This window comes from Tinamus guttatus, unplaced genomic scaffold (assembly GCF_059628265.1).
Source record: "Tinamus guttatus ecotype Peru unplaced genomic scaffold, ASM5962826v1 Tinamus_guttatus_pri_ptg000308l, whole genome shotgun sequence".
NCBI classification, from domain to species: domain Eukaryota; kingdom Metazoa; phylum Chordata; class Aves; order Tinamiformes; family Tinamidae; genus Tinamus; species Tinamus guttatus.
The window spans coordinates 2908433-2932615 of record NW_028288842.1 but is presented as its reverse complement, the minus strand read 5'-3'; the positions used below and the strand labels follow the sequence as shown (position 1 = coordinate 2932615).

Here is a 24183-nt window from a genome sequence, read left to right as displayed (position 1 = left end):
TCTCTTGAAGGAGCTACAAATACTCTGCGAATGTTTTACACACTCCCAGGACTCCTATATTCATTTAACATACCATTTGTTTTTCTTAATGCGCTAATCAACAGTTAAATTCTAAAGTCCATTGATTTCCTTTACTTAGGAAAGTAAATGTCCCGAGTATAAAAGGGCTCTAATCAAAGCTGCTCACTGCAGTTGGCCTGGTCGACTGCTACTGCTCACTCACCCCTTGCAAATTGGTGCCTTGGCAGTCACTTTTTCTACCGGGAGTCTGCTGCCACCCTCTGCCCGGAGGAGTCTGCAACCATCTCCTGCTGTAAAGGTGACGCTTAGTGCGGCTACTGTAAGAATTGCTTTTATTCTCAGGAGCAATTACTGATACTTCAGTGTTCTTACTACGGGGATCTCGCTCTCACGATCCAATTATTTCCCTTGAATGCAAATTAGAGTCATATGGAAGGGGTTCGACAAAATGAAAAATGACAAGATGCCTTTTTTTTTTTTTTCTCCAGATTTGGTACCATGGTCTTTCTTTTGACTTTCTCAGTACTTTGTCAGTTCCCATCCTAGTTCTTTTGGTCAATATTAAATGCTTCTGGTTCATGAAGGCCACTTTGAGTGTGAAAGCTTTCACTCATGGCTTGAATGCACAAGGCATGGGTGATAGACATTCAGACAATAATTTGAATAAAGAAAAATTGTTCTTGGCTATATAGAATCTGAAAATTAAAGTTATTTTCATTCCAAAGCAAGTTATACGTTAATGGTATACAGGTGACTAGAAAAAAAAATGGGAGAAATTGCTGTGAATTCATGTACTGGAGTGAGGAAGGCAAAGAATTATTGTTTTCCCATTTTGCCATATGAAAAACTAACATTTTTTTTCTACAGGTTTTATTGTAAAGTGTGTTAAGATTGGTGCCTTCTTATGCTTTTAGAGCTATGAGGCAAAAATTGGGCAGGTCTTTTAACACATCTGAACACAGTCTGACAAGGAAATCTTGGAAAAGGTAAGATTCATTTCATTATGAAATATCATAAAACAAGAGGCAACACTTATCCTGGCATACTTAAAGCATAATCGTGGAGCTTGTGACATATCTCCGAAGAATGAGGAAGACACAGTTTGTGTGTGTTTAGGTGTCCTACATGGAAAACCAGAAACTGCACTGAGAAGCAGAAATATGGTATGCCATCCTGTAATAAATAACAATAAACCAGCGCAAAGGCAGCTATCTTGTAGACTACCTAAAAACCTCAGCAACATTGTAAGAAAATTGTTAGGAGAGCCGATGCTTTAACCCACAACATAATGAGAAGCATCACTACCTCCTAGAAGAAAAAAGGCCCATATCTTGTAGGACTTTACAGAAGAGTCGTGAATTTATACTTACTGCATGTAATTTAGCTCTGGAAGTGTGGACTGGATGAGTGGACAGTGAAGTGGATCGAAGACTGGCTGGATGGCAGAGCCCAGAGGGTGGTGATAGATGGAGGCCTGTGGCTAGTGGTGCCCCACAGGGTCAGCACTGGGCCCAGTGCTCTTCAACTTGTTCATCAATGACTTGGACGAGGGAACGGAGTGCACCATCCACAAGTTGACACCTTCCGCAGATGAGACCAAACTGAGAGGAGTGGCCGACACTCCTGAGGGCTGTGCTGCCATTCAGAGAGACCTAGACAGGATGGAGAATTGGAAAGATAGGAAGCTCATGAGGTTCAACAAGGACAAGTACAGGGTCCTGCACCCGGGGAAGAATAACCCCAGACACCAATACAGGTTAGGAGTTGGCCTGCTGGAAAGCAGCTCCGCGGAGAGGAATTTGGGAGTCCGGGTTGACAACAAGTTAACCATGAAGCAGCAATGTGCCCTCGTGGCCAAGAAGGCCCATGGGATCCTGACCTGAATCAGGAAGAGCACTGCCAGCAGGTGGAGGGAGGGGATCCTGCCCCTCTGCTCACCTCTGGTGAGGCAGCACCTGGAGTACTGGGTGCAGTTCTGGGCTCCTCAGGACAAGAGGGACGTGGAGCTTCTAGAGAAGTTCCAGCACAGGGCCACGAAGATGATTAAGGGACTGGAGGATCTGTCTTATGACGAAAGACTAAGCGAGCTGGACCTGTTTAGCCTAGAGAAGAGAAGATTGAGAGGAGATCTGATCCACATGTACCAGTACCTGAGGGGTGTAGGGAGGATGGGGCTAAACTCTTCTCAGTGGTGGCCAGTGACAGGATGAGGGGTAATGGGTACAAATTGAAACACAGGAAGTTCCATCTCCACGTGAGGAAGAACTTCTTTACTGTGAGGGCGATAGAGCCCTGGAACAGGCTGCCCAGAGGGGTTCTGGCGTCTCCTTCTCTGGAGATCTTCCAAAGCCGCCTGGATGTGACCCTGTGCCACGTGCTCTGTGTGTCCCTGCTGGAGCAGGGGGGTTGGACTAGATGATCTCTAGGTCCCTTCCAACTTTAACCGTTCTGTGCTTCTGTGACTCTGTGGTTAATTCTAAGCATGTGATCAGCTGTGACTCTACTACTTTTCAGTAAATACACTCTTTTTCAGTAAAATTATCCTTTTTTTTCTTTAGTCTTAATTCAGACCTAAATCTGAGGGATGCAGTGATAATAACACCATGTTTTTCCTCTGCAACAATGAACAAACCCCTCTTTTACTGTGTTATTGATCACTAGTCATGAAAACTGTTATTTGAGACTGGATTGGTGATCTGGGCTTCTGCCTGCATTCTTATTTCTAATTTTGTTAATGCTTGCATGAATTTCCCTGACAACTTTGAGATGACTACCCTATTTCTGACAATGTTGTTTTTGTTTTTTTCTTTTTGTTGTTTTTGCTCTGTTGAAGCTAAAGGGAGCTTGAGTGTCAGAAGAAAAAAAAGCCTATGGGCAGTGCTAGATATTACTGCTTATATCATAATAGTATTGAGGGCTGAATAATTAAGAAAATGCAGAGGTGAACGTTGTTAAGTAGATTGTAATTGTTCATACCAGGTAGAAGAATAGGTATGGTGACTGTATTCAGGGTTGCATAAATGAAGTGAAAAAAGAAATGACACATTTTGGCGTAACATCTATAGTCATAGTTTACATGCTCTAAAATCAATTTCTGTTTTATCTAAAATTACTCCTAGCAGTCATGCATAATGCACAATGAAGGCAATTAAATAAAACTCCTCTCAGGAAAACAGTTCAGGTTTCCTTAACTAGAGCTGCAACTAGACAAAGACCTGTTCCAAAATACATATAGCCCAAGAATATTTTCTTGTTGGATTTACCTATGCTGCTAATAGCACTGTATCTAAATCCCATCATTATTCTAAGCATGAATGTTTCTTGAATATCAATATTGTTCAAAATACCCAATGCATTATATTTTCTCTTCCTACAAATACTTGGCTGTGTCTAACAGGTTTCAATCTTAATAGATTTTAGCCATAGATTATCAAAATGAAATACCACGCCAAGAGGTATTTAAGCTATCTGTTATCAGAAACACTCCTAAATCTAGGTCATCTAGTTTTTAAGAGCAAGGAAGGCATGAACTATGTGAAGTTATAGACTTGACGAGCTCAGGAGAACTGGTGTTCCACAAAAGACTGTGCAAATGCACACTTGCACATTTTCTACCTAATTAATTTTTGACCCTTGTAGATAAATATGTATTTAGAGACCTTTAACAGGGGGCAGAACTGGGAGGAGACAAGATTAAAACTGTCTAAACCATAGTTTATATTTGCTTATGCTAGAAGTTAATGATTCTTCTACCAAGTACCAGCTCAGTCTTGCTTAAGGAAAGACTACTCTGGCTTTTGATTATTTGAGTGGTAGTATAGCTCCTGTTGTGGATACCAAACCTAGGTAGGCACTTTTTTAATATTCTTTTTGTTTGTCTTACGTTTAAAATGTTACCGTTTGGTGTTTGCAATTAATGAGCATTACCAATGTAGTACTAGTCTCATTTCCTGTGACCAGTAATAGCAGTAACATTCCTGTTGTGTTGATGGCATCCTACAGTTGTATGTTTCTCTTTGAACAGTAAACACCTTAGCTCATGAACAAGCAGCATTTAGGCCTGCACAGCACTTTGTGATATTCATTTCTTATATTACATTAACTTAGCACATCTTATTATGGTTCCTTAAAGTATATAGAGATCAATAAGATTCTTGGGTTAGCGTTGCATTTGGTACAAGTCAAGATAGTTACATATACTCCTGGATGAAATCTGGCTCCTAATTTGTGATATTGCAGTCTATTAGATGGTGATACAGGTTTCTGGATTGCGAAGAATGCCTCTAATTTCTTACAGTCTGAAACACTGAAGAAGCCTGTGGCTGTACTGTGCAAAGTGGGCTGCTGGGCTTTGCAAGGGGCTTGCAGGGTGCTCTGTGCTTCATGTGATGTTGTGAAAACTTTCAGCTCCCACCAGAACAGATGATCCACACTAGTTACTAATTAAGACACTTGATGTCCCCTCACGCTAAAATATTTCTCTGAAGACACTGAATTGAGCACAAGAATAAACTCAGTCTAATGAGAAAATAAGCTAGAAAAAGAGCAATTGGAACAACATGGAAGAGTGTTAATTTTCATTCTAAAAGTATGCCTTGGGATTTGGGGATTTTTTTTCCTTATGCTTGTTTTCTGGGGGAAGTATTTTTTATTTTCCTCAAAAAGGAGACAGGGTGATTTGTTGTTGTTGTTGTTTCGTTTCCAGTCCAAGCAGCTACCTAAGCTATACGCGCAACTATGTGTTTGCACATTGCACTGTGTTACTTGGTATCTCTCTTCTTTCTGCAAATGCAATGACTTTTTGCAGCAGAATGGCTTGTACAAACAAAGAGTAATAGTTGGAAAGAAGAAGTAGGAGTGAATAAATAAATGTGCTGCCTATAACTTTGCTGATACCCAAAACTTTTGTTTGTTAAAAATGGAAACAAATGCTGGTGGAACAGTTCTAAAATAACAACACATGAATAGTTTTTAGCCTGGAAATGGTCAGTCTTAGCAGTTATTTTATGTTAAAACAATGGCAAATTTACCGTTTAACTTTCTTTTTCCTAATCTTCTCCCTGATCTTTTCATGGCTCCAAAAGATCTCCACATAGTCAGAGGCAGCAGGACAAAAGCAGAGGCTGCCAACAGCTGATCCTTTCACATAACCCACTCTAGCATTTCTCCAGAAGTGGTTGCAATACCTTTTCCCTCTGCTCTCCTCTTTTCCCAGCAACAGTGCTTCCAGGAGCTCCTGTGCAAAGCAGCAATGGCACACCGGCTGTTCACCCCACACAGGAGTCAGTCACCCTGCTCTTGCCTGGGAGACCTTCCCCTGGTCACTGCAGTAGCTTGTCCCTGCGCTGCTGAAGCAGATGGCTGCCCACTGCTAGTTGACTTCACAATTTTCTGCATGCACAAGGCAAATTTTGCCCACAGAAAATGAATTTTACTTTGTTTTATTTCTCTCTGATCTTTTGTTTTTCTTGACATCTCTGTCGATGCCTGTTCAACTATTTGCCACTCTTTTCTTAACCTGCTGTTTGATACTGCTGTCACTCTCAGGAAATGTCCTCCTTTCTTAGGTCTTCACAGTCACTCATTGAAACATTTTGCTCCATGGACTGCTCATATCTTAACTGATTTCGTTAGTTATGGATTCTAAAGTGCCTTTCTGTTTTCTCTATTTTTCCTCTTACTTCAATCTTCATGTTTTCCTGCCTGGCCTCTTGTCAGTGGTGGCCACTGATAGAACTAGAGGAAATGTCCAGAAATTGAAGCATCAAAAGTTCCACAGGAACTTAAGGAAAAAATTCTTCATAGTGAGGGTGACAGAGCACTGGAACAGGCTGCCCAGAGAGGTTGTGGAGTCTCCTTCTCTGGACATCTTCCAAACCCGCTTGGATGCAGTCCTGTGCCACGTGCTCTAGGTGACCCTGCGTGTGCAGGGGGGTTGGACTAGATGATCTCTAGAGCATTCTATGATTCTATGATTCAATCTTTCTTTCCTTACATCCAGAGCCTAAGTCCTGTTGTACCTTCAAACTCAACAAAACCCTACTTCTATAGCCTTGTTACCAGTGATGACCTGCTATCCTAGCATCTTACTGTGGTCCCCAATGTACACTCATAAGAGCGAAAAAGTAATCTTTGCGTTACATGGGTGTAGCTAAATTTTGGAGGACCAGATGCTCAGAAGTATTTGAGTACTCACGCCCAGATGCACAGAGGGTCTCGTTCTGCAAGCATTTCTGTTATTAGCCATGCAGGCTTGAGTAGATCTTTCCTCTATATTTTATTCTCATCTTTCTGGGGAATTAAGGTTTGCCTGTAAGAAATTATTTTGCATTTGAATCCGTTTTTTCACCCAGGCTTACAGTGACACTTGCTTGAGTGAAGAGTGCACGACGTAGATATTAACATGGGAAAGGAAAGGAGTTATTTAAGGCAGCAATACCACTTAAGGACGGGATGGTAAACTTAAGCCTAAAAAAACTGTTAAAGTGTTTAAATCTCTGCTTACTTGTTTTAACATTGCTGAGGCTTGCCCCATTTGAGTAAACAAAATTGTTCTTCAGCACCATGCATTAGAGCAATGCCTGCCCTTCAACTGCTCTGAAAAATTTGCAAATGCAGCTGGACTTCTTCCAGCGTTAGAAAAGCTCATCCAACTTTTTTTTTTCAGCTCTATTCAACCGTGGAAAATATCTCTTTGTGTGTTTTTTCCTCTCTCTACCTCTTTCTTGGTCTTTTCACAAAGGAAGAGAGTACCGTGAAAGGTGAAATAAATCAGTTTCTGTGAGCTATAATTTCTGAGCTCTGACTTGGATTCATTAGTTCCAAAATTCCCATTTCCTCTGTGTGTCAAGAGCTGCAGATCTGAAGAGTGGTTTGTTCCAAGTGATCCATTTTCCCAGAGGGGCTCTGCAGTGGCTTTTGGATCTTCCTTCAGAAATCTGTTCTCTTTGTAGTTGGATTTGCACAAACGGGCAAGTGTTTTCATTCTTTAAGTAAACTTTCAAATAGTTATGTAAACTTCCCTTACAGCATTTCACAGAAGTAGTCTCCTTTACTATTACTTACCCATCCCTCCAATATAGAATTCTAAAAAATCAGTGAAGACAAATGTGAAGTTTGTAATATTTGTTGCAATAAAAACAAATTCAACTTTATCATGCAACTAATATTTCAACAATAAAAAAACCCTATTATTTCAAAGGAGGGGAAAGATGAATCTTCTGTGGCTGCAGTATGTGTTCTTTGCAAGGGAAATGGAGTGATTCTGCTGAACTGCTGAGTAGCAGCAGATCTCATGCATAGATTGCATTCTGCAGAGAGAAAAAAACTAAGGATACCCTGCACACAATGCAAGAGAAAGAATATCTAAGCTCCTTGCAGCTGAGCTCCTGTAGCTGAAATAATTAATTCTTTTTGTCATCAAGAATTATGTATGTCCAGGCAATTCAAAGGAATAAGCAGGATGAATGTAGATGATGGTGTTATCACACTGCTCTCACCAGAGTACTCACTGACCCCCTAAGCCTCTTGACCCAGGAATGCAAAGCTTCCCTTGGACTCCCTATTCTTCAGCACTGGTGCTGTGTTGACCTCTTTATGTCGTTTATGTCAGACAGAGGTGCTCCCTCTTACCCTTTTTAGAACTAAAAGTCATTCTAAAACAAAACAAAATTAAAAAAAAAGCAAGCACAAAAAAATGGGGGAAAGAGGAAGAAAGAACCATATCATTCAAATGAAAGAGAGAAATCTAAACAAGATACTTAAAAACTTAAGCAAATATACCCTTTGAAACACCCAAGTCATTGAACCAAATCCTTTCCAATGAAAAGATTCAGTTTCAACATCTCGTCATTTTCCCATAACTGCTATTTCATCAGAGGGATCCTTAACTAACTTAACCTTGATATGTGTGTTCCTGTATTTATTATTGTTTTCTCTCATATCCAGATATTTCAGTCAAAAAATCAAGCATGGAGGTGGAAACTGAATCCAGCCATGTGGATGCCTCAAATGAGGAAGCAGAACCTGCCCAGCTTTTGGATGATGAAGCAAATAAACAACTGCCAGTCAAAAAGAAGACTTCCTGTTGCACGGGCCTGAAGGTTTGCTGTCTTATCAATATCACCACAAATTACATTGTCATATGTCAAGAATTGTTGTTCAAAATGTGACATGGCAGTCACTTTATTCTCGTTCCCTCTATCTTTTCTCAAACTGAATACAAACTGGAGGTACAGGGAAGGGTTTGATCTTGCCAAACCTTGTGCTAAATAAAATAAAAATTGCTAAGCTAACATACATACCCTCAAACTATTCATAGTTAAGCCCCCATCTTAGTCACTGAACAGGGTAGACTTAGTATTGGGATGAAGACTCCAGCTTATCCAGACTTCATCTCCAGTGCTGGACTTCCTCCAACCTAAAATAGATGGCTAAGACACAGTGCTGTCTGGATATTACTGTTGCCATCAGTTTTTGTAGGGCCAAAACAGGGTGGCACTAACCCTGTTTCAGGGTGTTTAGCAAACAGGCCTAAGGACTGAAGGACTAAGAACTAAAGTCCTTAGTGCACTGATTCACACAAGCATCTGAGCTTTCAGGAGCACATGGGGTGAATTTAATGCATTGATTGAACAAAGCTGGTGAGAATTTTGCTTTAATGTTAGAACCTTAGTATTTGTCATTTCTGGCTTAGCTACAAATACTACCAGGACAGGATTCCTGTTACACTGTTGTGTTTGGGTCTGTGTCTTGGCTAGTTCCTGAGCCAGCTTCATCGCTGGTTAATTCCATAGGCTCAGTAGAGTTGTAACCAAAGAAAGACACACTTCTTCCTACGAAAAGTTTGTAAAAGGAAAAATTAACTGAAAAAAAAATAGGTAATTGCAAATTTCTCAAATGTCCGATGTGCTTTGGCTACAGTATTGGGCAAAGGTTGTCACATCTCGTATTTTATGACTCACTTTTGCCGTTCATATACACCTGCAAAAATAGAATCTGATCTCTCTGGGAGAATCGTGGCAGTTACTTAGTTTGCCATCATATACACAGACAATGCTGCAAGACAATGACTCCATAACTGAAAATCCTGTGACTACCTTTATGGAGAGTTTAATAGACACAGTGTCTTTAATATCATGAAAGCCAATCTCTTTTTCTACTTTACCTTCCTATGAAAGGCTTTTATGGTTTGTGTTAGCATTGTTTTTTCAAACTCAAAATGACCAAGTCTCTTCTGTTTGTGTTTTTATGCTTGTCTGCAGTTTGTGATTTCACCTAGAACCCAAGAGAGATCATTGCTGAAATCAGGCAAGGAAGGTTTTCTTCCAAACAGACTCACCAAATATGAAACATAGCAAGACCAAGACCTGTACTTGTGAATTTTTTTCCCTTCATTTCTAGACCAAAAAAGAATAGTTATAACTATTCTCAAGCATTTACTGTCAGGATTGGCTTTATTTCTTACAGTAGATAATAATGCAAAGGTCTAAACATATATTTGTTTACTTAGCCAATATTGTTTTTTATTGTAACTTTTACCCAGTGAGCAATAAGTCTATTTATTTTTAGTCTCTGTTGAAATAGTTGGATAATATTTAAACAGACTTAGTTTATCTTGTTATCTGATATATCATTGTTTACTAAAGCCACAATATGTGTCAGTGGAAACAACTATAAAATCGCAAAGAATGTTAAGCTTTCCTTTATAAGGTATGTAGTACACAAGCAACATAGCTATGATATATGTATATAATTAAAATACATTTAAAAAGAGATTCATCCACGTGAATAGGCCTAAAATAAGTAACGCATGGCCCAAACAGAAGATAACTGTGGCTAAAGTTCATCCGAGGCTAGATTATTTTCTAGTCTCTGTTCATGGAGAATTTTACCACAGGCACATTTAACATTTCTATAGCGTCTAGAAATCCCAACATTTTGGCTGCCCAACACTGGGCCTCTGACAAACTTCATCCTTGGACATCACCAAGGTAAGCAGTCCCCAGAGAGTTGTTTGCTGAAATTTAAATTCCACAGTCCATAGAATTCCTGCCTTGTAAAACCTTTGACCAGCAAGGCAGGAAAGATCAGGCTTTCTGGTCATCAAATGGCCACAGCAACCCTGAACACAGGCAAAGAAAGTGGCTGCTCTAGGAACTCAGAGCCCAGGGCAAACCTTGCTGAAGGACGGCCATGATGCTGCGCAGCATGAAGGCATGTGAGAACATGTACAATGTCATTGCTGGAACTGGGTTAACAAAGTCAACCCAGATGAAATAAATACTGTAATGATTGTTCCACACAAGCTTAAGCATATTTCCTCTTTGCATGACCTGCTTCCCTGTTCCTACCCCCCATTTTCTGTCTTCATCTTTCCTCAGGTGTTTCTCGCTGCTTTATCCTTCAGCTACTTTTGTAAAGCATTGTCGGGCACGATCATGAAAAGCTCCATCACCCAGATTGAAAGAAGGTTTGACCTTACATCCTCTACAGTTGGTCTCGTTGATGGAAGTTTTGAGATGGGTAATTGATATCCCATAACACAGAGCAAATTTTTCAGAGCAGTGTGGGACACGGCATCTGGTATTAATTTTTGTTCTTCCTTTTTTAGGTAATTTGCTGGTGATTGCATTTGTAAGTTACTTTGGAGCTAAACTTCATAGGCCCAAAGTGATAGCTGTAGGATGCTTTATTATGGCTTTGGGATGTCTTTTAACAGCAATGCCTCATTTCTTCATGGGATAGTAAGTACTAAACACGATTCATTTGGGTAACAGAATGTTGGAATTGGATATTGTTTTCTGAGCAAAAGCTGGTTTATATTAAGTAAGTCCTAGATTTTTCAAGAGTATATCAAATGAAAGCACCATTAATCACATGTAATACATACATTACTCATGTGATACATACATTACTGTACATATTATCTAGTTGAAAAAATATGGTTCCTCCAAGGCAACAGTTCAACTTTTGGCAAAAATCTGCAAACCAAAATGCTTTAATTTTCAGTCAGTCAGGTTTGTTCTGGAGTGGAGACAGTGCTTTAGGTGTCCCTGCGTATGCAGGGGGGTTGGACTAGATTATCTCTAGAGGTCCCTTCCAACCCTAAGCATTCTATGATTCTATGATTCTATGATTTTAGGAAATTATTATAAACATATGTGTATGAATTTGGTAGAAAATAGAATCCTGTGAAAATCTTTTGAAAAATCAATTTTCAAACAGAAAAAAATTTGTTCTTTGAAAGTCTGACCCTGCATGTGCAGGGGGGTTGGACTAGATGATCCCTAGAGGTTCCTTCCAACCTTAAGCATTCTATCACTCTATGATTCAGCCAACATACCAGGCTAATGCTATTGTTTTAAAGAATTATATAATCTTTCTGAATTGCTTACTGTGTGAATGCTTTACTGGGTTTCCCCAGTCAGTGGCAATCTAGGAATGTGGTATCACTGAGTATTAATAGAGATGTCAGGTTTATGTGGGCAGGAAATTTAAACCACCATGAATCACAGTAAAATTATTAAGATATACCCACCTCTGTGATTTCCAGAGCAATTTGCAATTGGTGCTGTTCTGAATAGGACCTCAAGCTTTGAGCCTGAGGCTTCATACCTGAGATGATATAATTTTCTTTACAGTAACAGGCAACCTTCATGCAAAAGTAGAACTTCAGAGCTAATCTTTGAAGAAAAAAACCTACAGAGGTGCTCACTAGAAGAAATCCAGGTCCCTGAAAGAGGCACCTAGAGCTTGGGTGCAGCCTCAGGCAGCCTGTGCTCCTGTGATCCCTCACACAAAGAAGCCTTTCAGCTTCAGCGAGCGTTTACAGATGAATCAGTGCTCATAGAATTGGTCCTTTTTTTTTTTTTTTTTCTGTTCCAAATGCTCATGGCTGGTTTAACTGATTATCTGTGGCTGGGTAAACTAATTTCTATAATTCTTATACAGATTCAGACAATTACTGTCTTTTGCTTATAAGTAATGTTTATAGCCATAGCTCTGAAACAGTGAAACTATATAGTGAGACATATTTCTGTTGCTTGATTAGATGTATTAGAATAATTTTAGTGTACTATTGCAAAAAGAATACTAAAGAGCACTTTTAATCATGACGATTTCATCTTACATCAACACAAGACTGTTATTTCACACTGCTTAAGTCAAGCCCTGTATCTGTCTATACTGAGAAACTCATGAAGCTTCTCCTGAGCTAGTGACTGAATTTTTCCAAGGAAATTGGTCTGCAGGGTCTCCTAAGATGAACTCTTGGTTTCAAACTGAAAATAGGTTTGCATGGTCTAACAGAACCTGTCCAGTTCCTAGAAGCAGAAAGTATATTTTACCATATTGTTGTGTCTGAACTAATTGTACTTTGCTCCTCAGGGATTTAGGATCTGGGAAGATGACTGTGCTAAAACACCAGGACTGTTTCTAGCACCTGAGCAGCTCTGCTGTCTCTCCGCTGCATTTCCCTGCACCCTGTAAATACACCCCAAAAGTGCCTTTAAGAGATTAATTTAATCCATTATCTACTCTCTGATGGTCAATGCCAAATAACAGGGCAACAGATACCTCCTGAGGATGAATTCTCCTTTTCCTTTTTTTTTTAGTGTTTCTATATTCCATACTTTAAAAAGCTCTATTTTTACTCCGTCATTAGCATTTTGGACTGATATTAGAAAGCAATACATTTCTCTTAATAGAAGTAGCAGTCAGGTGATTGCTACATTATATTAATACATAATGGTATGTATGTTGCTGTTACTAGTAAACACTGCTTCTAAATGTAGCACTGTGTGTTTCCAGCTATAAGTATGAGACAACATCACATACAGCATCGTCAGTCAACCTAACTTCAAAGATAAATCCCTGTTTGCTACATCATGATGCCAACAAAACTTCTTTGGAATTCTCACAATCAGGTAAGTGTAAGTGAAGCAGTTAGTTAGTTTTATTCTGTCTTGGTCATCGAGTGAATTATTCCCCAGAGAAGGATGCTCATTAGATTTCTAAATTCATGCTCTGCTTGTCTGGGAACATTGCTGACAGTTAACTGCATATTGTGCATTTCATTTGGAGAAGAAACAACTAGCATACACAGACTACTAGGATCCAGATCCCCAGTTCCCTACATATACCCTTCCAGATTACAGTAGAATGACCCTAACATTAAAAGGATTGCTGAGAATGCATGGAAGAAAATTAGCTTCCAAAGAGATTCAGATACTCAGGACCTAGGAAAAAAACAAGCAAACAGAATGGCATGAAGGGATCTGAAGCTGTGCACCATTAACCATAAATGAATGGAGGTTTCCATGCTATTACTTATAAATATGGTGTATAGTTTTAGTTCATTTTGCTCAGCATGGGTGGAGAGTGAGCTAAGCTGTGCCCAAGTGATGATCTCTAACTTCTCAGGTTAAAGGTATAAGTTATATCCCAGATAGATAATATCTTTATGACAATATCGATCTGTCATTTCAACATGGATATTTTGGGAGTGCGGGGTGAGCAGCAGGGGGTGATGCCTGTGTCTTTAGAAACCAAACGTGATGGAGGTTAAGGTAAGTGTTATTAAACTATTATAAAAAGATATAATGGAACTAGCAGCCTCGTCTTAATATTCCATAAGGAGAGTGTTTTTAATGCTTTACATATTAAATTATAATAATTTGATGTGCTTAATTTCCTGAGATTTGTCAATATTTCCCATTCAACTATTCTATCTTGAAGATGTAACCCTCATTATGCGCAGGCTGTGAAAAGGAAACATCATCATATACGTGGATATATATTTTACTGGGAAACATGTTACGTGGAATTGGTGAAACACCGATAACACCACTGGGCATCTCTTATCTTGATGACTTTGCCAAGGAAGAAAATGCACCTGTATATATAGGTAATCTCAAAGTAAAATAAACTGAGAAGTACTTAGAGTAAGAAATTAGTCATCCTTTGCAGCAGAAATTGTTCAACCATTAAAATATGCTTGTGTTTGCTTTGTATGTTTTTAGCAAGTTTGCACACAATAGCCATGCTGGGCCCAATGTTTGGTTTCATGTTGGGATCGCTATGTGCGAGACTATACGTGGATATTGGATTTGTGGATTTAGGTAAGCAAAGCAGAGATAAAGTAGAAGTAAGATAAAATGTAAGAGCTGATTTGTACCACTATAGGTAACAGATTCCTCTACATACCTGTAAGTTTTTACTGTATTCCAAGATATTGCTGAAAGTTTGCTTTGACAAGACAGAATGAGACAGAACTAGATAGGGGATGTATTTTAGACCCCTGCCTTAGGGTTTAAAAATTAAATACATACTTAATTTTAAATATTAGTATCAAGACGTCTCATTAAACAAAGATGTTTTCCTAAATTGAGATCCTAATGAAGAATTCTGCTGGCATAGAAATTTTTCAGATCTGATGAATTACCTCCCCTTTCAACTAGTCATTTTGTAATATTTAGAATTAATTTAAAGTTTGCAGTATATTTATATTTCTTGCTTGTTTTAATCCAAAGAAAAAGCATGGCATCACATCCACAAGTGGTGGCCATGCTCTGCATCTTACACTTGGAAGAGGCAGGAATCATTTATGGGACCATATTTCCTGGCTAGACCATCCTTCATTCCCCAGACCAACTAGGGAGAACTGTGCAGGGCAGACTGCTGGAAAATTTTCGGGAGATAACCCATCCATCAGCAGCAGTGGGTGATCCCCTTTTACTGGCAGGAGGGAGAACTTGAGCTCTTCAGGATCCTGTACTTGGATAGATTAATTATTTTATGGCTTCCCTATGTTAAGCCAATAATATAGAATAATTAATTATGAGTAATTAAGCGTAATAGCATTGAGCCAGTTCTGCACAGTGAAAAGTCTTACAGCGTTGTAAAGTCTTACAGTACAAAGTCTACAGCACTTAATAGTTATAGAAATACAACAAAATGCTCATCCTTCTTGCAATACATAATTGAGCGTAAATTTGTGCCTAATGTCACTGACACCAAAGAGAATATGCTTAATGCTGACCTACACAATTCGGTAACCAAAGGATAGTTTCAGTAGAAATCTGCCAGGCCAAAACGATCCAATGTTTGGGGCCTGTCTGTCACCTATTTTGGATTCTTACGTGCTGGGTAAGGGCTGATGTGTGGCACTTTATGCCAGTCAAAGTGGCAGTCAACATATGCCATAGGAACCATAACACCATCCAGGTGTGTTTCCTGATGCCTCCGTTGCATGAAAGGTCTCTCATTAGATGATTATCTTTAGCACTGAGAGTCAAATATTGTCCTGTGTAGGTATGTTTGCAGGTGAAGAGCGGAAACTTTTTCTATTTCCTTATTTAACTCATTTCTGTCTCCCTCGATTCCAGAAAGCATCACTATCACTCCACAGGATTCTCGCTGGGTGGGTGCCTGGTGGCTAGGTTTTATGATAGCTGGAACAGTCAGTCTCCTGGCTGGTATTCCTTTCTGCTTCCTGCCAAAGAGTCTGGAAAAGCCAGAGGGAGACAACCATGACAAAACCTCATCTGGTCTCCTGGAAGAGAGGAAAGCCACAAGGAAGACACACACTTCTGCAAAATCCAAGCCAAAGAAGTGGTCAGCCATGTTGAAAGGCAAGTGTTTTGTGTGTTGTATAACTATGGGAAGCAGTTGATACAATATGCAGCAGGAACATGGTAGTTCTGCCGGACACTTCATTTCCCCAGTGCTTCAAAATAAATCAGTTAGCTATCCTCAGGAAAGGGGGTGTATTGGAAAATAAAAAGCATTTTTCAGGAGTCTAAGGATCTACCTGATTTATCATTGTTTCAATGACACCCTCTAAAATTTTGAACTAGAATATATTAAGATTATGGAAAAAAAATGTTTCTGTATTAGAATCTAAAGGAAATGGGTTTATTTTTCTGATCATCATAGAGCTCATGGAGACTCTGAAGCACCTTGATTCCTGAGGGGAGAAGAAATGTCAAGGCTGAATTTCAGTTCTTGCTGAGCAGTTTGTTAGGCTAGGAGAGTTGGGAGATGGAGGATGAGGAAGGGATGGCATAGTGTTATCAAGAAAATACTGTCTTTATTCAGATCCCACTGGAAAACATGCCTTTGGACATCTCTGCAAAGGCACCCCACTCTTAGCCTTGAACCTGTGATGATATTAACGTTAGCTTAAATAACTTTTTTCTGTGTGAAACTTTTGCGATGCGAGGGGCTCCTTATAGGTTCAAGGCCTTAATCAACAGTTCTGTCTTTCTTTTCTGTCTAGCTTTTAATTATGCCATTTCATACAATTCTTCTTTCTCGGACTCTGGTATTTTATCTGAGAACTAGATGTTGCTGTTAGATACAATGTAAATGAAGATCAGTACACTCGGCACTCAGATGCCCTAGGAAAGGACTTTTCTCTGAATTTCATAGATTACTCACCAGCAATTATGGCATGTGTTATTCAAAGCCAACTCATATCTCTCTTTATTTCAGATTTCTGTACATCCCTGAAAATAGTATTGAGTAATCCAATGTACATTACTCTGATGTTCAGCTCATTGTTACAGTTCAGTAGCTTTATCGGTTTCCTGACTTACAAACCTAAGTACATGGAACAGCAGTATGCACAATCTACATCTAAATCTAACTTTCTCATAGGTGAGTGACACTGTGTGATCACTATGTGTATCCACGGGGAGAAGTTCTAGCATGCTTATTCTGGGACTGAACTCCTTGTAGAATAGACTGATGTCTCTCCTGAAGCTGAATTATACAAGGCTGCAGACAAACTATAGCTTTTTCCTGGTCTATGGGACCAGAATAAAGCAAAAACAAAACAACCAAACAACAACCCCATGCTCAAAATGTGGAATGGTGTAGGGATATGCTGTGATGTCTGACTGGTGGGTGCTTGTGGTAGAAGCAAGAACCAAAGCCCATACTAGCTAGATGGGTGTGCAGTGGTTTTTTGAAATAGACACTTCAAAATATCATGCCAAACTTAAGGAACATGTTGAGCAGGCAGACAGCTAGAGTCATCAGATACAACTTAGAGCTGTCTTGGACCTTGCCCCAAGAGCAGAAGTTGGCTCTTAACTACAGTGCGAGTCTCTTATTTTAACATTCCTCTTCTATAATTTCTTCCAGGTTTGACATCCTTACCTCCTGTAGGTCTTGGGATTTTCCTAGGAGGGCTCATAATGAAGAAGTACAAAATGGGCATCACTGGAATGGCAAAGTTTGCATTTAGTATGTCATTTTTTGCCTTCCTTCTCAGTCTGCTGCACTTGTTTGTGGGCTGTGAGAACCATGTAGTGGCAGGACTGACAGTGTCCTATGACGGGTGAGTGAAAAATGGACGGACATTTTGCTTCATGGGAGCATGGAAACACTCCAGATTATATACTCTGGCATCAGTTAAAATAGGAAAACACTTTTGCATTGCTTAGAGGAAGTGAACCCTAGCAAATGTTTATGTCGTAGTTTTATTGAATAGGGGAGTGTCAGACTGCCAATACAGCACTGGCAAAAGTTTAATTACAAATATATTAGTAAAATTGCATTTTTAGAAGAGTAGGTCATCTGGCTGCTGCAGGAATTGTTTCCATATTTCTCATACTGACGCCTTTTTTTCAGAAGTGATTTTCTAGCAAAGTGTGTCCAGACTTGACAAAAAGGTGAAAAATATATAACAGAATTTATAATATAATAGAATAGAATATATAATATAATATAATATATATATAATATGATAGAATCTCAAGCAAAGAGATCAATTCTGTAGAAACTCAACTATTAAAATCTGAATGACCTGAATTTGAGAGTAGTGACTCAGACAGAAGGGAAATTTGAAGGGATTAAACTGACTTGAGCGCTGCTGAAAGGGTATTCTCACACCAGTCTAAACTTAACTTCGAAGGAAACCCATTCAGAATCATGAAAATGCCTTACTTTCTGACTGCAACTCTGGCTGCAAATGTGCCACCGATGTGTGGGATCCTGTCTGTGGAGACAACGGAATCACATACGTTTCAGCATGCCTCGCTGGGTGCACTGCTTCTGTGGGACGTGGAAAGAGCACGGTAGGAGCTTGCTCCAGTTCTCCAGTTCCTGGTCTTCTTTCTTATTTATTTATTTTTTTAGTTAGCTTATCTTTTATATAGCAGCAGAGGTTGAGTAGGGTCATACACATTTAGAGGAAACCAAAGGTACGGGGGAACAATAAGTAAAACTCTTATCATCTCTAGATGCAAACATTATGGAGAGATTTTTTTTACACATTAGACTAAAAGCCAAGCTCTTTTTTGGAGATACTAATATTCATCTTTTGTGGATTGAACATAGGAAAAATAATTCAAAGTACTTAGATATATTTTATGTCAATTCCTCACCATTTGGCTTTCATAAACCTGATCTTGACTGCTCTGAGGTTTCAGCCAAGAGTGGAAGTGCACTGACAAACACAGCTGCCCTCTTCCCAGTTTGTGTCTATGTGAGACTTCAGCGTGGCAGGATACTGCTTATTTTTCCAGATGGCTAAGCTCTGCTTGGCACAGAGCAAGACAGTTCTAGTGAATGGATATAGGACTTCATTGCACTGTGTTTCTCATGTCTTATGATGCCAGATGATCACCCTAGAAAATACATGGCATGGGAAATTCTTTTTCACTCAGACAGAATTTTTTGTCCAAAATAGTTTTCTTTCTGGGTAGTTTCTTATTGGTGCCTACAGGGATCTTTTTCCAAAGAGGTTCTTTGCTTATACTCTTATATGTCAAAGGAGAGGGGGAAGTAGGACTCAGCAGGCTCTGTGAGATTGGGACCCTTGTGACTCACAGAAGTACACATGTACAGAGGCTGAGGTTCCTCTAATGCAAACACGGTAGGATGTTTAGCTGCGTGTGCCTGGCAGCAGGGAATGCCACCACCTGGCAGCGCCCCACCAAAACCCTCTTGTGTCTTTCAGCTCTACCATAACTGCAGCTGCCTCCAAGCCAGCGGGTCACAGTGGGGAAATAACTCTGCCACTTTGGGACAATGTCCGAAAAGTGATGCTTGTGCAAGGAACTTTATTTATTATACAGCAATACAAGTCCTAAGTGGCTTTTGCTATGCACTGGGAGGCACCCCAGCTTTCATGCTCATGTTTAGGTAAGCAAACTTAAATGAGTATGTACCAATGATAGAGTATTTCCAATGGGAGAATCAGGGTGATGTTTAGGCTTCTTTCTTTCCTTTAGCAACAAAAACTGTCTTGCAGTATAGCATTTTCTCTGCTGAATTTCCTCACTTCACATTTGTTTGCAGTTGCTAACAATAACCTTACTTCTCTGCTGATATTAAGTCTGTTTTAGTGTGTTGCTTCTAAATCCTCCATAATGGTGTCTCTTATAGGTATTATACACCAAGGTTTTCCGGAATATGTCTTCTTTCTCTGTTTGCATTTTTGGCCCCATGGGTTTTGAAAACACTGTACATTTGCCAAGATTCATGGATGTGGAGTAGACCTAGCATATCATACTCTTTGGTTGTCTGTAAATTCAGGTCATGTGAGGCACGGAGGCACATAGTTTTTGTCATATATAGACACAGGGATACCAGGATGCAATTAGGAACATGTATAGAAATCAGTATATACTTTTCAGTTACCTGAAGTGCAAGTTCAAGTGGTAGAAGAATGCATTAGTGACAAATTTAAGAGTCCCAAGGGCATCATGTCATCCTAAATGAGTATGGAAATTAGAATGCAAACTCCCCCCTTCCTTCTCATTGTGAGACATCTTTTTGAACGTTGTCCATGTTAATATTTGCAAGATGACAGACCGAATATATAATGGATTCAAGATCAGTGCCCAGTTCAGATGCTTGTAATGTGGTTCCCCACAAAGCTGATGGATGTACTGCCAGACAGTTTGGTGTCATTCAAGATGCAGCAGTTGAACAGACTGCCTTGACAAATGCCATTTGAGAATAAAATGATGTAGCAATGCAGCTATATGTAACACTCCTGTCTCAGAGCATTAACATATTTTCCATCACATGAGTAAAATTTTTCTCATCAAGTGAGAAAATTTGTGCCAGTGACTTAAGGAGCTGGGGACTATATTTCACTAACACTAGGATAGAGAGTGTGATTATGTCTTTAATATTTCACTTCTTTAGTGAGTGGACTTCCAAAGTGCCCGAAATAGATTAAATCACCCTTTTTTGTTACCACTTAGCCTATTTCCACAGACATCAGAAGCGCGTTCCTCCTGAAGCTTGGCGTTCAGTGATTCTATGATGAATGTTATACCCAGGGGAAATAGCACCAGTTTAGCAAGCATGTCTAAGCACTACTTCTTACTTATCCCTCTTTCTTTCAGGTGTGTCCAGCCAGAGCTGAAATCTCTTGCAGTTGGTCTGCACACACTTGTTATGAGAGTGCTAGGTAAGAGAAATTATTCTGAGTAATTAAGATGTTTGCTTCTGTAGCTTTAAATGACATCATAGCAGCCACCATTCATGAACCAAACACATACTTGGAATTGTTGTTGTTGAAGGTCCAACATACCATCAAGAGTTCACCGCAAAAATATCAAACACCATTTTGAAATGTTTTGGGCTTCTTATTAAACGTTGTTGCACTTGGGACAAGGTATTCAAAAATGGAACATTTCTGAGCAAAAATAAAATATTAACTTAATTAAGATTTAAGTGATAGCTTTCCTTACTGAGACATAGCACTGCAAGTAAGGTAAAAGGAAGAGAGCTCTATTAGCTCTCTTTATTCAAGGCAAATAAGAGTTTTCATAGCAGAAAGTACTGTCCCTACTGAAACTGTGCCTTTGTGGTACACAAGTGCTTAGATACCCTGTCCTTTTTAGCATGCTGCAATGCCCTTTTTTCCTTTTTGCATAAGGATTGCTAATGAGATGTGTTGTAAATGAGATGGTTAATTAAGATGCCTAGACAGACAGGAAAACATCTATGTCTTTGTTTCCTTTTATGTCTTCTTTGTCAATGGAATAGAAAATAACAGCATTTTAGAAATGCTGAGAAATGTAAGTGTGAAAAGTCAAGCCAGATGGATTTGCTATGAAGCCCAAGATATCACCAGCAGTCTACAAATGTCAGCAGTCAGTGGTTGATTAGAACTGTAGTCAGTTCTTGGAATTTAGATGGGACATTCTTTCTGAGACAGGAAGATGTACCCACATTTTGTCCTCTTGCACTTTCGTCATCACACAATAACAGGGCAGATTTTCTGACCCAGCACTCAGCACTTACTGGTCCTGAAAAGGGTTAAAGAAAGTATTAGGAAAATAGGCCTGAGACCTTTTACAGACTTGTGCTTGAGTGCATCAAGCTGGCAAGCACCTTTCCGGATAGGAGCCACTGCTGTCAATCCATGAAAGCTTGCATTCCTCCCCGGGGCCTTGGAGCGCAAATCTTCTGTGCTTCCCTTTCTCTCCCTGGGAACATCCAAAATGAGCATTGCTCTCATCATACCCTACCTGCAGCTCTGACCATCCACATGGACCTCTGTGCATACACTATTAAGTAAACCTTAAATACTTATAGAGGAAAGGAACAACTCACTGCAGTCTTATTCTCTGATGCCACAATTACAGTGGAGGATGGAACTTGACGCTAAGAGAACATAAGGATGATTTCTAAAAACAAAAACAAAAAAAAAAAAAGGAAAAAATATGTCTTGTGATATCTTGAGACATTTCTGTTTGCTTCCTTGCAGCTGGAATTCCAGCTCCGGTTTATTTTGGTGCATTGATTGATAGGACTTGCTTGAAGTGGGGAAGTAGAAGCTGTGGGCTTCGAGGGGCTTGCAGAATATATGACTCTAATGCTTACAGGTAAGGTAAATTAGAACACAAAGAAAGAGCCTCATTCATTTCCTCACTGCAGATAGATGCTCCGTATTTTATTATACTATATTGTATGAGACCACTAATGAAACACTGGCCAAACACTAACTCTGGACTAAAGTAATGGCCCTTTGATATCAATGACAAGAACTTTATGGAATGTGTGCAAACAAATATGTATATTCTTTGAGTCAGTGTAAGACACTGAGGGTTTAACGAGTCACCAGTAAGAGAGGAAAGTTATCCAAATCTGCCTTATTTGCAGATAGATTGCTCACACTGGCAAGGCAGTGACTTTGTGCCTTGGCCATGCTCGAGAGAAAAACAGTGAAAGAAAATCACATTGGGCTGCTGAAAGCATTGGTTAAATACAGGCTAAAAACTGTCCCCAGAAGGAATATTCTTGAGATTTCTTCATTTTCACTCACCCCTTGACTTAGGATGAATTTTTTAATTTTATATAAAATAGTCCAACGTAGGAATCACTATCTATTTCTAGCCCTAAAAAAAATATTAATGAGAAATCTTAAATAAGAATAAGGAAGATGATGGAAGTTTTACTTTCCAACTATTTTTATAATATTACAAATTCTTTAGCAAGCTCTTCTAATACCAGTTTATATAACCAATCAGAAAGTGGATTTTCATTTTTTTTCCCTTCAATGTGATGTGTGTTTCAGTTTTGTTGAAAAGTTAAAGGCTAACATTTTACATTCTGTCCCACAGATACGCCTACCTTGGCTTATCAGCAGTGCTAAGAGCTCCTTCTTACTTGTTAGGAATCCTTTTTATAATACTGGCCAAGAAACACTATCAAGATAAGAAATCCAGATCTGCAGAAAATGGAGGAAGAGAAGAAGTTCCTATGAATAAAGAAGATAATTTCAAGAGCAGTGAACCTCTGGCAGGTTCTCTTGAGGCCGAGAATGAATCCTGCATTTAGGAGGCCATTTAAAACATTGTCACATGAGTCAGGGCACTTGTTCTTCAGGACAGCTCTCACAACATCATGAATAAATCAAAAATAAGTAACACTTCTTTGGAAAGTGCAAGCAATAACCAACTTGTAATCAACAAAAAGAAAAGCTTACGCAGAGGCATATTTCACTTTCAAGTATGAGTATGTACACCGGATCACAGAATGGTTAAGGTTGGAAGCGACCTCTAGAGATCATCTAGTCCAACCCCCCCTGCTCCAGCAGGACACCTAGAGCACGTGGCACTGGGTGGCATCCAGGTGGGTTTGGAAGATCTCCAGAGAAGGAGACTCCACAGCCTCTCTGGGCAGCCTGTTCCAGGGCTCTGTCACCCTCACAGCAAAGAAGTTCTTCCTCATTTGGAGATGGAACTTCCTGTGTTTCAGCTTACACCCGTTATCCCTCATCCTGTCACTGGCCACCATGGAGAAGAGCCTGGCCCCATCCTCCCTACAATAACCCCTCAGGTACTTGAACACTTTAATCAAATCTCCTAAAGAGATTTGATAACCAATAACAGCCAGGTTCTTGGTTGATAAGGAAGGAAAATCCACCTGGCATCACTGATAGGCCCCATCTGCAATTTTTGAAGGTGTCAGAGATGCCTGCTGGAGGAACAACCACCTCTGATCCTGCACCCAGAGTCCAGCCAGGGAGCATCAAGCTGGCCTCCAACTGCAGGGTTACAATTTCATCTAATTCAACACAGAATTCAAAACAAAAACATAGCCTTTAAGCAATGCATTCCCACCTCAAAGAAATGAGCCATATCATTTTCTATTGCAATATTGGCAAAATCTGTCAAAACCAGTATTTTCCCAGAAAACATTTTGTCTTAGTTCAGCTGAAAACTTTATTCTTAGTTACAAGCACAAATAGGTTGCTAGAAATGAAATAATTGTTTAAATGGCCTCAAAGTTGTAGTACTGCATTTAAAGTTAATTTTTTAGGTGTGACTATAAAACACAAGAAATAGTCTGAATTTTGTAGTGACACTGTTTTCTAAGCAAAAGCTATGCAGTGTATGAAACTCTGTCCAAGGTGCCTTTTATTGCTATGCCAGGTAGTAACCAGCAGAGGACACTCAAAGAATAGTATTACCAGTGACTGAACTGCTCGAAACACTTACTATGCACAAAGTCACTATTTTGGGGAAGAAGTTGTTCGATGATTATGCGCAGTATTAATCTGTGTTTTCCTGCACCTTAAAGCTTTTTCAGCTCAAGCCTTTAGCACATATTTTCTGAGTTACTTTTGTATATTTGTTGGGTTGAGTTTCTTATGTTTCTACCAATTAGATATGGACAATTGTTACAACT

General features: G+C 39.5%; 1 protein-coding gene across 1 annotated transcript; it reads left to right on the top strand.

Moving 5' to 3' along the window:
* Positions 1-265: 265 nt before the first annotated feature.
* Positions 266-22832, top strand: LOC104568511 (solute carrier organic anion transporter family member 1B1). The gene is made up of 15 exons (XM_010215411.2): positions 266-319; positions 7978-8123; positions 10404-10545; positions 10634-10766; positions 12832-12947; positions 13781-13927; positions 14043-14141; positions 15408-15653; positions 16516-16680; positions 17170-17365; positions 17942-18104; positions 18989-19173; positions 20388-20452; positions 21758-21875; positions 22614-22832. The coding sequence occupies exons 2-15, from the start codon at positions 7992-7994 to the stop codon at positions 22828-22830; spliced, it is 2124 nt and encodes a 707-aa protein (XP_010213713.2). The 5' UTR covers positions 266-319; positions 7978-7991; the 3' UTR covers positions 22831-22832.
* Positions 22833-24183: the final 1351 nt, after the last annotated feature.